Genomic DNA, 13,891 nt, shown 5'->3' with positions numbered 1-13,891 from the left:
CTTCAGGCCTTTGTAGAACATTTTTTCCCCCAAATTTGGCACCAGGTTCGGTGGGAAAAAAGATAACCATAATTTATCAGACGTCTGGGGTAGATAAAAAAAGACGAAGAAGAAGCTGGACGATATAATTTATGATCTTGTGGATGTGAAAAAATAAAAAGCAGGTGAAAATTTTTGGCACTCACAGGCAAGAGGGTTGGGTTGGCACTGTGCCAGCACAGCGGCTTGAAGGAGCCAGAGTGGGTGGCCTCCTGGAAGTGGTGGAAGTTGTTTTTCCAGTCGTAGCTCAAAAGTCGGTGCTCCAACGTCATGTTTGCTATATCCGTTGGTGATTTGATTTTCACTGGATTCGAGCCCCTAAAAATATACAAATATAATTTACAATTCTTACTGGAATAAAAATCAATAAAAAACAATTTATGTGTGAAAAAAAAATGCAATTGATTAATCATTTATAAAGAAAAAGTTTGGATAATTCAAAACTTACTTTTTTAGATTATTTTGAATTTTTCGTTTTGCATACCAATTTATAAAAGAATGAAAAAATATTAAAATTTACTAATTGTTTTTTTTTAAAGCACTTTTGAAACTAACATTTAAAAGTAATTTAATAACTAGACTTTATAGACTTTTATAGACTTACGGGTAAAGCTCATGGATGCCGAGCGAGTGGAGAACAGTGGGCAGAGAGGGCAGCGAGTAACACAGGGAAAGGTTGACCCTTGGCCAATAAAGGGTGACCGCCAGACACATTTCCTCTCTGATAGTGAGTCCTCCGAGCGTGATGGCATTTCGCGCCGAGCTGTTGTAGACGCACTCGCTGATCAAGTGGTCACCAGGCATGACCTGGGTCGGATTTGGCAGGCGCCGGAACTCTTGGTATCCAGCGTCGTAGTTCGAGTCTGAGGCCAGCGGCGCCAACTCCCTTTCTCCTCGAATGTGCCTCAGACGAACCCTTCGTCCTGAAAAAGTTATTCATTTTTATAAATTTTGTATGAAAGCAACCAAGAGTCAAAATCTTAACCTGATAAATAAAATAATAAATTATTTTAAGAAAAATTTGTATAAAACACAAAATTAATAGTTAAATTAACCAAAACTTTTTTTAATAATTTTAATATTACATATATTTTTATTGATTCAATAATTTAAAATATTTATATTGTTAAAAAAATTTAAATTAGCCTTTAATTTTATTAAAATTTGTACATATAAAATTATAAATTTTTATTGTTATATTTGCAAATATTTTTTTAGTTATTAAATTTTTGTTTATATATAATTAATTAAAATAATTTAAACTTAAATAAAATTTAATACTTCTTTGTTTTTGTATTTATTACTCACCAAGGAGGTGAGTGTGTAGCATGACCCCGAAGACCTGGACGCCTTGTCTGGGCAGTGACCTTTGGGTGCAGGTGCCGATGCAGTGGCCTTCGGAGACCACAGCGGGTTGGCCTGGAGGAATGATGTGTCTCCAGTTGGGGTCCATGCCCACGGAGAGGACGCCAGCATCGTTCGGTCTGAGTTTGGTGGTGTAGAAAATTTTGATTCCGGACGAATCGCGGACGCCGGCGTGCATCGAGGGATTCGTGTAGTGCGTCTCGAGCATGAAGTAGCGCGGCCCGGCGGTCGGCTCCAGTGGATATCCCGCCTCTGGGGGAAACGTGAATCCCTGGAAATGATTTTAAATGATGACACGTCTATTTTTTATGCTGTGGCGATTTTCGTACCTCGGAGCCGTAAGCCCAGGCCAGGGCGATGTTGGTGCACGAGGAATGCGCCTGAGGGGCCGACTGCTGGTAGCACGGAGCGCCGGGCAGCCGGGACAGTTTGTCCAGCTCCGGGTTGTCCAGGCACTCGTACACCATTGCGTGGTGCATGTAGGGCCGGTTGCCTGGCTGGTGAAGGGGCTCGTACTGCAGCAAACGGAAGCAAGTAATGTTAATAAAGTTTAAAATTAATTGCAATAATTCTTCTTCCAACCAATTTATCAAAATTGTTTGTTCTGACTTGTTTGGAGAAAATTAAATTAATATAAATAATTAAAAAAAAGAAGAGTAAGAAATCAAAGAAATGTATGTACTTATTTTAAAATGTTTTGCAATTACATTCTTTGTTTTGCTTGTAAAATTTGCAAGAGACGCTCTGGAATAAATTTTAAAACCCTTTTGAAATGTCATCATTTTAATTTGTTTTCAACTTATTGTCCTCAATTTTGGTGCTGTTTAATATTTGATTATTTTAAAAGTTATTAATAAAAAAAATACTGGATTTGAAAATCAAAATGCTTAGTTAAAAAGTTGATTTAAATTGAAATAACAAATTTAATTAATTTTATTTAAATTTTGATTCAGTTCAGGAATATGTATATAAAATTGAGGAAATAATAATTAACACTGTAGAAATACTAATTTCCCAATTAATCTTTTTTTGAGGTTGGATTTTGAAAAGAATTCTATTATTTAATTTTGAAGTTTTCATGTCTTAATATATTTTATTTTGACAGCAAATTTGAGAGAAAATCATGCGAAGAATAAAGTCTTATTTATTTAGATACTTTTTTGGTAGAGTTTGTTCAAAATTGAAAAATATTCACTAATTCCAAAAAAATCGGAGCCAAAAAAGGCAACTTTGATTTCAAAAACAGGAACTTCTTTCACCAATTGTGCAAAGAAAGAACGGCAAAGAAAAGTAGAGAAATTTATCTCCAGTCTGCGCCATTTGAAAAGCGAACTTCTTTTCGCCGCGTTGCAGATAGTAAACTTACTCGAATAATGTGACTTTTCTCAGTCATGGTGGCAGGCAGTTTGAAGATCTTGCACCAGTAGAGCGACTCCTCTGTGCTCGGCAGCAGCACCTAAAACCGGCAAAGACGTCTCTGATAAAACAAGAAAAGTCGCACACAGGGAAATAAGTCGGCGTAAATCCTTCAAAACTCTCAAAGGACGGTGCGGTGAAAATTTTTATAACCAAGTCTACGGACTCTCAAATAAGAGCTCTAAAAATTTATACTAGTTCCGAATCAGACCAGTGACACTTTATTACCCGTCCCAAAAGAGTATAGGGATGGCCATCATTTGTTCCGACAAAAGAGAGACCTTCTCCCCTTGGGGCCTCATTGGCTGATCAATGAACTGGGGTGACGCGCGGATTTTGGCACACAAAAGTCGTAAATGGGATATGCAGCAACTTTTTCATCAAGTTTTGGACCATGCTCAAAATCAGGGAATGCCCATCGCTGGCCCTTTGCATACGACAGCTATTTGTTATCTCATTTCTGACAATAATAAAAAAAAGGAACAAAGAAGGAGTAGAAGGGAAATTGAACCTATTCTGCATAATAACTTTCTTCTGGCGCGTGTCATTTTTCTTCATAAAAAAACCGCAAATTATACCATTTTTGGTATGGATTTTATTTTGAATTAAAAAAAGTGGGAAATATTTAAATATGCAGTATATGTAGTTTTTAAAAAAATTTATTTTGATTGGCACAAAAACGTCGTTTAAAAAAAAAAAATGCAAAATTTAATATACAGTGCAGTTTTGTGATATTTAAAAATTATTTGTTTTATGTAAATTTATTTTAACCCGAAAATTTTCAAGATTTAAGTAATTTCCAGTCAACAAAACTGGAAAGAAAAAAGACAATGCTTTGAGCTTTAGATTTATCAAATGAAACCATAAAATTGAATATTTATATTTATTAAATAACTTGATCTAAATTTTAACTTCAAACATTAGAAAAATAATCAGAAAACCGCTTAAAAAGCAAACTTATATATTCGCAAATAAAATAAGAATTTCAAACCGTTTAAAGGGGGATTAAAATCAATTGATAAAAGCGCAAGAAAAGTTGAAGAAACAAATAAAAATTTTGAATGATTTTAAATTCTTATGCGAAACTTAAATCAATTTGAAGCAATTTTAATTCTTTTTACTTTTCAACAGAAGAGGGTTCTGTTTTTTTATATTATTCTGCACAAAAGAAGCTGCTGTTGAGCAAAAAACCGTCTGGAAATTGCGTCACACGGAAGTGAGAGGGGTGTCCGCCGCTCTTCTCATGTCGGGATGAATTGCAATTTGATTGACCTCTCTGACAGATTCAAGTGCACGTTGTGTGAAGGGTGAGTGAGTGAGGAGGGTAATTGCGGGTGAGACGAGAGTGGCGCCGTTTGGCCGGCGGCGGCGGCCCCCGCTCGAGAGGGTCCCGCCGGCGTCGTCGGGGCAACTTTGGCATCCTCGCCAGCCGCCAGCTTTTGGCAAATCCGTCCTTAAACTTGGCATCGATCGACACGCGTGGGGGTCGGGGGTGGGCAGGGCGTAATAAATTACTCACCGAGGGGTTGCGCAGCTCCCAGGTGTGGAGGACCTCGTGCTTGGGCGGCGCCGACTGGTCCACCCTGAGCACCAGGAAGGCCGACCTGGCGCCGCGTTGGCCTGGCCCGTGGTAGGCCAGGGGCAGGCCGGGCACGGGGTCTTCGCTGTGGTACGCCCACACCATCCTCATCGTGTCGTTCTGTGGGAAAAGGCAACGGGCGTCTCGTTACTTATTTATTTATTGATGAGCGTGTTCGCGCAGATAAGCATCCGGCAAGAAATTTTCATACATCCTTTTTACTCTCCCGAATAATGTCAGGGTTTACATGGAAATTAAACAGAGGTGGTGCCCGCCTGGTGACTTTTCTTGCTTTTTTTATTCTCACAACACACACGGCTAAAATGCTCAAGGAGGAAACTTTGCTTTTCTTTTCTCTGCTGGTGTGTGTTGTTGTTTGCTGCTTTTTTTTATATATGCACGCTGAAAAGCTCCTCTCATTTTATCGCTAAATTTATTAGAGAGAGAGAATATCTCGAACGTTCCTGTGCTCGGCAGCATATAAGCTCATCCTATTCGCATTGGAAACTAGTTTTTGTATAATCCTGAAATAATGCTGCGCAAGTGATATTTTAGTGAGGAGATTTTTATTCGAATATATGAACGTTCAAGAGAGAGAGGTTTTTCAACAGATGAAAAGAAACGTATGCACGGACGACAACTTTTTATTCTTGATATTGCTTGAAAGTTTCTTATATAATTCAAAATATTGTCTTGGATAACATCAAAAGCTACTTGTGCGGCAAAAGCTGAATTTTTTAAATCTGAATTTCAATTAAAAATAATCAAATAATCATATAAATTAATCCCTTTGATGGAATATAAATATGAGAATCTTGTATCTCTTATTGTGCTTTCTGGCTTTTTTGAGAATAATAATATGTTGGGCCATAATTAATTAATGCAAAGGCAGTATTAATATTACCAATACCAATGATATCAATGTTGCAAGGAGAGGAAGCTTGACAAATTTATAAATTTTATAGCTCATGACAATACTTTTGATCAATATCTTTTATTATTAATATTTTCAGGAAAAATAAACCTGCAACTTTGCTGACCAAAAGAAAGAAAAGTTTTATATGAGCACAAGACTATTTACTAATAAAAAATATTATAAAAATTTAAAGAAATGAAAATAAATTTTTAAGCAGAAAATTGGTTTATAACTAAAATATATTAGATATTATAAATTATAATTATAATTTATAATTATAATTTATAATGTTAAAAACGATTTAATAGTTAAATAAAGACATAAGACATTATAAATAACTGGTGTTCATCAGAACATAAAAACTTTTCTTTTTGACAGAAATTGTCACAATATTTCCCATTTTTAAATTGTGATTTTTTTAAGAAAAATTTCCCTCATTGTTTTACAGCTCAAATAAAATCCCTTTTATGCAAAATCAAAAAATGGAAAATTTCTGCACAGACAAAAGAGTTTTCCTTTTTTTGTTTGTGCGTTTTAAGTGACTAATATCTGCGCGTCCGTGGCCAATTTGAATTGCAGATTCGAGCAGGCGGAGCACGAATCGCTCTGGAAATGCCAAAACACGTTAATCTCCATTTTTAGTGTTTACGAAAAATTAATTTCGGCGACGACGATTGTAGAGCGGCGCTAATTTTCCACTGCTTTAATCCGAACAAAAGTTGTACAATTATTCAAATGGTGGAAAACTTTTTCCAACGGCAGCGGCGGATTTAAAATTCACGCAGGAAAATGAATTAATTTGTGCCTCGGTGCCTGGCAAAAACAGCAGCACACACGCCAGAAGAATAAATTATCCAAATATATATAGGAGTGTATTTATTTGTGCAGGAAAAGTCAAAAACTTTTGGCGAGAAAAGCGACGTTTTCAAAAGAGGAAAATTGAATTGGATTAAAAAGTTTCTCGGAGAGGACAAACAGGCCATTTTTTCGCCACATGCAAATGGGCCGGTTTCCGAGCATTTTTCAACATGCAAATATGCGCCGCGGCCGCTCGTTCATTACTTATAAATATTCAAGTAGATGCTGGAAAGCTGTGCCTGAATTCTTAATTGTGCAGCTGCGGCTCGTCCTGAACACTTCACCACCCCGCGGGGAAACTGCTCATTCGACACTAATTGAACAGCCAGCCATCATTTGCAACTTTTTCTTGCGACGGACAGACGTTTGGACGGGTGGGGAGGGTATATCATTTAATTATTAACCGTGCGCTCCTCCTTGCAAAATAAAAATTCACTTGAGCTCTCCGAGGAATTTGCCGCTGCTCCCTTGAAAAGTCGCTTTTGTGTTCGGAGCGGCGGCGGCGCGGTTTTCCGACGCAAAAAAGCGGGCGTTCATTTCACTCTTGGGAGGAGTGAAAATCATCGCTAATTGGCAATTCAAATTATTAAATCCTTTAAAGCCGTGGCGAAACAGCTCGCTTTTCCATATTTTATTTAATTAGGGCTTTTGAAACTTCTCTGCCTGCGCGTCTTTTCGCAGGAATTTTGTAAATAACAAACAAGAAAAAAAAACTGATGAGCACTGAGATGTTCACAAGCGGCTCGAAAGTGAAAAGGAATCATAATTAAAAGGCGCAAATGTAAAATTTATTTTCATTTTAAATGCGAACAAAGTAAAAGCTCAGTCTTATAAATAATGAACAGTAAAAAATAATATTAGAATTTTATTAAAACTTTTTTTAAATTTTAATTTCAAAATTTTAAGATTTAAATGTTATTATAATTATTATTACCATATTATATTAATATTGTATTTACATGATATATTAATATTATAATATTAAATAATATTCTGAAATTTAATGAAATAATACTTTGATAAATTATATAAAAAAGTAGTTCATAACTACGTCAACAAATTTTGAGGAATGTATCGCTTATTCATCTGTTTGTTGTCATCTTCCATTAAACTAATTTTATTCATTGCACAGATCTTTAATTAAAGGAATTTGCAGTCAAATTAACAAGACATGAAGATGAGTAGATTTCAATATGAAAAATAAATGTAATTATTTACATTTTTAAAATCTTACAACCTAATTTAACAAAATAGCAGAGGAAAAAAATCAAGGTTATATTTGAAATAGAATTGAAATTATGTGAGCTAAACCAAACTTATTTTTAACGAAGAGCACTTTTTAAATATTGAAGAACGATATGAATAAAAAATAATTGTTTTTTTTTCTACCAATGAAAACTTTTCATTTATTTGGGAGCGATGAAAACATCACAAATCTTATAGAGTCTTATTACATCATTAGTTCTAAATTCTAAGCAATTCTCTTGCGCACAAACTCTTTTGCTGATGGCTGTGGAAAAGAATTTGCTCCAAAGTTGTGAGATCGTCTCTTATAAAGTTCTTGGCACCACAAGCACGATGAAATTACGAGTTCGAAAAAGAATCCACCGTTTAATATATATTAAAGCAACAAAAAAAAAAAGGATCGGGCCCGGCGGATTTTGTCCATCGGGCAAAAGTTAAAAAGTTAATTTTTCGTCGGGTGCGCGCGTGTGATATTTTTGCAGGCAATGCCCGCTGATTCGTAACCACTGCAAAACCAGTTTTTGCTGCTGCACCATGAATATACATTATATGTATCAGAGTCTGCGGGGGAATAAAATTTCCTCCTTATACACGTAGCGCGTCTTGAAAAATTATTTAGCATACTCGCGCGCATATTTTGCGCGCGGCCATCCCGGCCGCAAATCATTTTTTCTCGTGCGTGCATGCATGGGAAACCTAAGTAGGAGGCAAATAAGAAAAGGCCCCTCTGCTCGCTCGCAGATGATATGGAAACTTTAAAATATTCATCCTCCACCCGAGCCTGTACTTAAGACATTTTCCCTTCCATTATTAAGCCACCGGCGCGGAATAAAAATGAGCCGCGCTTAATAATTGCGAAAAAATTGCGTTTTTTCTCTTCCTTTTTTTTTATTTTGCTGGCAGAAATATAAGAAATGACACTGGAGGCGCTTATCTCGCGAACCGGGCAAACTCTCCTAGCGCCGTTGACACGCATCCTCTCTCTTTTTTATTTATTTTCATATATATTGCGCGCCCCGCGGCGTTACATCTTCAAAAAGAAAAGAGCGGATCGAGCATATTTCATATTCCGCGAGTATATTGTATTTTATGCCAACAGGGCTTTACTCTATGCACAACAGTCAGAGAAAGGGGTAACCGGAACTTTCCTTATAAAACGAATTCTTTTGTTCTCGATTTGCGTAAGGACAATTTAAATTAAATATATTGATTTTGCATCAGATTACATTTAAATCATTTAATTTTTTTATTTTCCAAGGTCTTCTTCATGCTAGGGTTTAAAATCTTTTGTTAAAATAATAATTAGTATATAATTATTTTGGATAGTATTTAATACAAGAGGAATGGCCTTTCAAGATATATTCATACTTTGCCTTCATTTTTTTTTTAAATAAAATAAAAAGATTGATTTAGTTTTAAAAAATTATGTATTAAATTTAATTTTAAAGAATATTATTACTTTTATTATTTATTATTATTGTTGTTTATTTGTATTATTATTATTATTGTACAAATCGATACATCACATTATACAATGATTATTATAGGAATCATTACAAAATCCAAATTATTTATAAGACGTTTTCCAAAACCAAATAATTCAGTCTGTAGTTGAACTAACTTTTGTTAGGTTTAGTTTGGCGGTATTTTTAATTGATATTTTATAAAAAAGATTTGAACCTATGTCTATGGAAGAAAAAACTAGACTATTGAGAACCTCAATTATCCAATTTAAGATGTGGACCTCCGTATCTAAGTGAAGAATAAATATGCAAATAAACCTAATAATTGCAGCTGAGATTTAAAGATGTTTGTTTAGATTTATAACAACAATTTATTTATTTGTTAACAAAAATCTAATTGAACCCTCGTCTAAAATGTGAAGTCTGCAATTTTAACAATATTTCTAATTTAGCATGTTTTATAAAAAGATTCAGTGATGAAATTATAAATTTTCCTCTCTTTCCCCAACAATTTATTTTCAGACCAAACGCGGCCCACTTGGCGGAGCGCGTCGAGTGTTATGGAAAAATTCACTTGACTGTTGACATGGAAAATCCGGCGGGGCGACGCGGCTCCGACTTTTTCCATTTTCCAACAAGTCTACTTGACGAGAGATTACACCGGACGATAGCGCAGCTTGCGTTAATAATAATAATAATGCGCGCTCGCTGCGCTCACAAGATATTCGGCGCGCACAAAGCGAAAGAGCAATTAAATATTAATTAACTAGGAGCACGGCATTTCATGCGGAATAATTACGCTTGTGCGCGCGGCCGTCGGAGAAAGACATCGGCACAGCTCGATAATAGACTTGCTCTTTGCAGCTCTATTGTGCTAAAATCAATGCTTCAATAAAATCACGAAGCTGCGCTGCAATAATAACTTTGCTCACCAAGGGAACACCGCCAATCTCGAGCAACCGATTTGTGGAGACAAACGGAGTAAAAAGGAACAAAGATAATTCATTCTTCTTTTCTATATTTTACGCCCTTAAAATTAGTTTTGATTTATGGGATGAGCTTGTCAAATAACATTGCAAAAAATGCAAAGTAAAATAAGTGAAGAATTATCTTAATAAATCATGTGGAAAATTAGACATTAAAAAAATATCAAAAATCGGTGAAAATATGGCCATAGATGGCTAAAGTTTCAACACAAAATGATATAATTTATCGTAATTTATACTAAATTCTAATTTCGCTTGATATTTTTAAGTGTTTTTAATTCAATTTGAAAAACATTTTGGTTTAATTCAAGCCAAAGCATAACATTTAATTCAAATAATTATATTTTAAAGATCCACTCCGGTCATTTATATTGCTCTTTATTCTGAAAGATTGCTAAATTTCGAGTATATCTTGTGAAAACCAGTGAAAACACAATTTGAAAATTCCAAACCGTTGGCGTCTCAATCAAAAGAAAACCTAAATACGAGTGATTCGCGCGAAAAAGTGTGAGAATTGAGTAGCCAATCAGATCCATCAGTTTGTTCCAAAAACTACAGAATTTGGTCACATTGGCGCTGCGATCGCTGATTTTGCCACTAATGCCCCACGGTGCTGCAGAAAACGGATCTTTAAAAGTTAAATCTTATTGAATTTAACTGGGAAATGAAAAAAAAGCTCACCTTCTAATTTTAAAGATTTAAATTATTGAAAATGAGAAAAACTACCAAAATTTTGATTCAGAGGAAGTATAAATTGTTTCGATCATTTCTAAGACATTCGTGTAATTTAAATGAGAGCGACGCAAAAGAGTTGTCTTGAAGCTGCAAAATTATTAGCATTTTGCAAAAGAGTTAATTTTATTGTTGATATTTTTAATTATTTTGGTTCAATGCTTAATTTATTGGATTATTTTAAATTGGTATAAAAAATATGCCTGATGATTTTAATCGCATACTTGAATGAGAAAAAGTGAGGATTAAATGGTTTTATATTTTTTTCTTTTTAAATTGAATAAAGTTGAACAAACAGGCACAAAGTCAGCCAAGGCTCATTAAACAGCTCTTTTCTTTTCAAATGAATGATTTTTTTACAATTGAATGCAAACAATGAGATTTAACAATTTGGACAAATAAACAACAAAAATAATAAAATTTCTAAATTTCATTTTCATAACAGAAAATTTAATTATTTTAAGTCGGTTGTTTTAGCCGACTTAAGTTAATACGGTCACCATTATTCACTTTTTTCTATAGAAAAACAGTTTGTATTTCAGTGGTGATTGTTGTTGTTCCCCAGTCAACTGCGTGTGCGTGAAATTCACAGAGAGAGGGAGCCTCGCTCATTAATATTGCTCTCTCTGCCTGCGCCGTGCAATTGATTTATTTCGGCCACGAATATAACTACATCAGATGCACTCTCTCGTTGTAATAAATAAATTTCCCAAAGCGGACTTGCGCGGGCACTGTTGCGCCCGGGAATCGACCAAGAAAAGATCCTCTGTCTTTTTCGCTCACAGACCGCGCCGCGCAACCAAAATCGACCCAATTTTTCGCCCTTTGATTACGCGACCACTAAGTTTTATATACTCCACGTATATAAAATATATCTTTGGAATCCGCTCGAGCAAAACTTCAAGAGGCGACGCTCGACCGGCTCTCTTTTGTCTCGGGTATTAAAAAGCGCCTTGCTTGGTCTCTTTTCTCTGTGAGCGCCGCCGGTTTCTTTAGTTTTTGTTTGCCTCTCTCAACAGTTTCATCACTTTGAAATTGCAGTACCCATTACAAGAGAGGCTAGATGGTTTTTGCATTGTGATTAAAGGGTCTGCCATACTTGAAAATATTAAAATATGCTTTACATCCTCGAAGATTATTGCGTAAAGATTCAGTCATGCATTAGCTCCTAAATAGTTTACAAAAGTAGACTTACAAACTGGAGAGGATGTAAAAGTGATTTTTTTTTAATTCACTTTGAAATTGTTCCTTTATGACTGAAAATAAGTTTTGAGACAGTAAAACCTGTTTTTTTTTACTCTTGAAATTTGCAGATTACCATAAGAAATTTTAATAGACTTTCTCTCCGTATTACTTTTTAACATAAAAACAATTAGAAAAAATTATGCAGTGAATTCTGATGCAAATAGTTTTAATTTATGGAAATTATAACAAAGGTTTTTAAAAGTATTCTAGACTGTCTAGTTATATTAATTAAAAAATTTGCATCAACTTGCATTTAAAAAATAATAAGAACAATTCTTTGCTCTGCTTGGTACTTTTTTTTTTATTAAAATTCTAATGTTTATTTTAATTTGATACTATTTTTAAATTTGTCGTGCGCTCTTTAATGCTAAAAAATTGGGTTGCAGCACATCATCACTGTAAGTGAGGTCAGCAAGAATTCATATTACGTAAACAGGCGGAAAAACGGTCAACTCCTCATCGCCTTTTCATGAGCTGTCAGCGATTTATTTGTATTTTCCTTCCCGCTTGAAAAAAGATTTATCTCTCTACACAATCTGTCGCAGGGAACAACATTGGTCACTTCTGTGCAATACTGCTGACTCATCATATTTTCTGAAGGAAGATCCGTCTGCGTGTGTGTTTGTCACATACATATTTTGTGTGAAAACACACAAACAGTGTCATTAAGGACGATTATCACACACTTTTCACCTCTCGGAGAGGAAAATTCGTGACGATACTCTAATCTCCGAATATGCAGTGACACTTTTGTTTGCTCAGAGAGTAGAAATTGAAACAAAAAATACAGCATGTTTAATTTTTTGCTCTTTAAAATATGTTTCAAAGCAGCATAAGAATTTGAATTATAAATAAAAAAATGTTTGAGCCGTAGAAATTAATTAAATTATTAAATATTTAAAAATAATTATTTAATGCTTTTTAAAGATTTTTATTAAATATTTTTGCAGTTTGTAGGTTCAAAAAGTATTTTGTTTTAATATAATATTATTTAAATTAAAAGCTTTTGTGTTTTTTAAATATATATTTTAATAAAAATTAATGTAATTTACTTACAGAATTTTAGAATTGCAGGTTTTTCTTATAAAAATACTTTTCTTTTATTGTTTTATAGAAAGATATTTATTTGAATAAATTCATTAAACAAGACTGGCCAATTGTCAATGATGTTATGCACTAAAGCTTATCATATTAATTAATTGAAGAAGCTCTTTTACAGTGAATTTTTTACCTACAAGCCTAATTTTATTTTTTTTCTGTATTTCACCTCATTTTGCAAGTTTTTTTACTCTGGCGTCAAGAGATTCTACTAGGCTATTGATCTATAGAAACTTTCAAGCTTTTCAAGAAATCCTAAAATCATTTAAAACTGCAGAAGTCTTACCGTGATTCTGATGTCCTGATCTCGGTCGCAGGTGTCGTAGGCCCTGCGGAAGGTGAGCACCGTGTGGGTGTCGTTCTCCATGCCCCTGAGCAGCTCCCAGTCCTGACTGGCGTCCACGATGGGCTCCACGTGGCCCTTGGACACGTGTCTGTCCTGGAAGATGGTGCGTCCGTGCTGCACCCAGCCGATGACCACGTCCGACCCCTGCATGCGGCCGTCCAGGGACAGGCCGAAGCCCACGTAGCCCAGCGTGGCCACGCTCACCTCGAAGGTCACGTCGTCGGCGCCCGGCGTCCACCGCACCAGGTACCGGTCGTCCAGCCACGCCGAGTGCGTCCACTCGTCCACCTCCGACGCGGACACCCCCCGGCCGGACAGCAGCACGCACAGCGCCGCCACAAACATCAACCCTGCAACACGCATTTCAAAATGGTTTTTTAATAAAATATTTATGTTTAAAACAAACAGGCACAAGAAGAGATCAAAAGCAGTCATCAAATTGTTTATCATTTTTGATTACATTCAATTTTCACTAATTCAAATGAATTTATAATGGAAACTTAAACAAGACTTAAAACTAAAATTCTTTTCTGCTTTTCTTGAAAATGCAAATGTTTGCTTTAAGAAATATTAACTTAACTAGTGTCAATCGGTAGCAATAGT

At 35.3% G+C, this 13,891-nt stretch overlaps 1 protein-coding gene across 1 annotated transcript in view; it reads right to left on the bottom strand.

The window, feature by feature from the left end:
• LOC132194832 (MOXD1 homolog 2-like) overlaps positions 1-13,891 on the bottom strand; it is a 28,037-nt gene that overhangs the window by 1,629 nt on the left and 12,517 nt on the right. Inside the window, exons 2-8 of the mRNA XM_059616382.1 lie at positions 13,229-13,638; positions 4,340-4,519; positions 2,771-2,860; positions 1,734-1,919; positions 1,348-1,675; positions 644-962; positions 186-357 (exon numbers count right to left, since the gene is read on the bottom strand). Coding sequence (XP_059472365.1) covers positions 186-357; positions 644-962; positions 1,348-1,675; positions 1,734-1,919; positions 2,771-2,860; positions 4,340-4,519; positions 13,229-13,638 — 1,685 coding nt within the window. The remainder of the gene's footprint in view (positions 1-185; positions 358-643; positions 963-1,347; positions 1,676-1,733; positions 1,920-2,770; positions 2,861-4,339; positions 4,520-13,228; positions 13,639-13,891) is intronic.

This window comes from Neocloeon triangulifer, unplaced genomic scaffold, assembly GCF_031216515.1.
Source record: "Neocloeon triangulifer isolate White Clay Creek 2 clone unplaced genomic scaffold, ASM3121651v1 ptg000008l, whole genome shotgun sequence".
Taxonomy (NCBI): domain Eukaryota; kingdom Metazoa; phylum Arthropoda; class Insecta; order Ephemeroptera; family Baetidae; genus Neocloeon; species Neocloeon triangulifer.
This window is presented reverse-complemented; position numbering and strand designations above follow the sequence as displayed.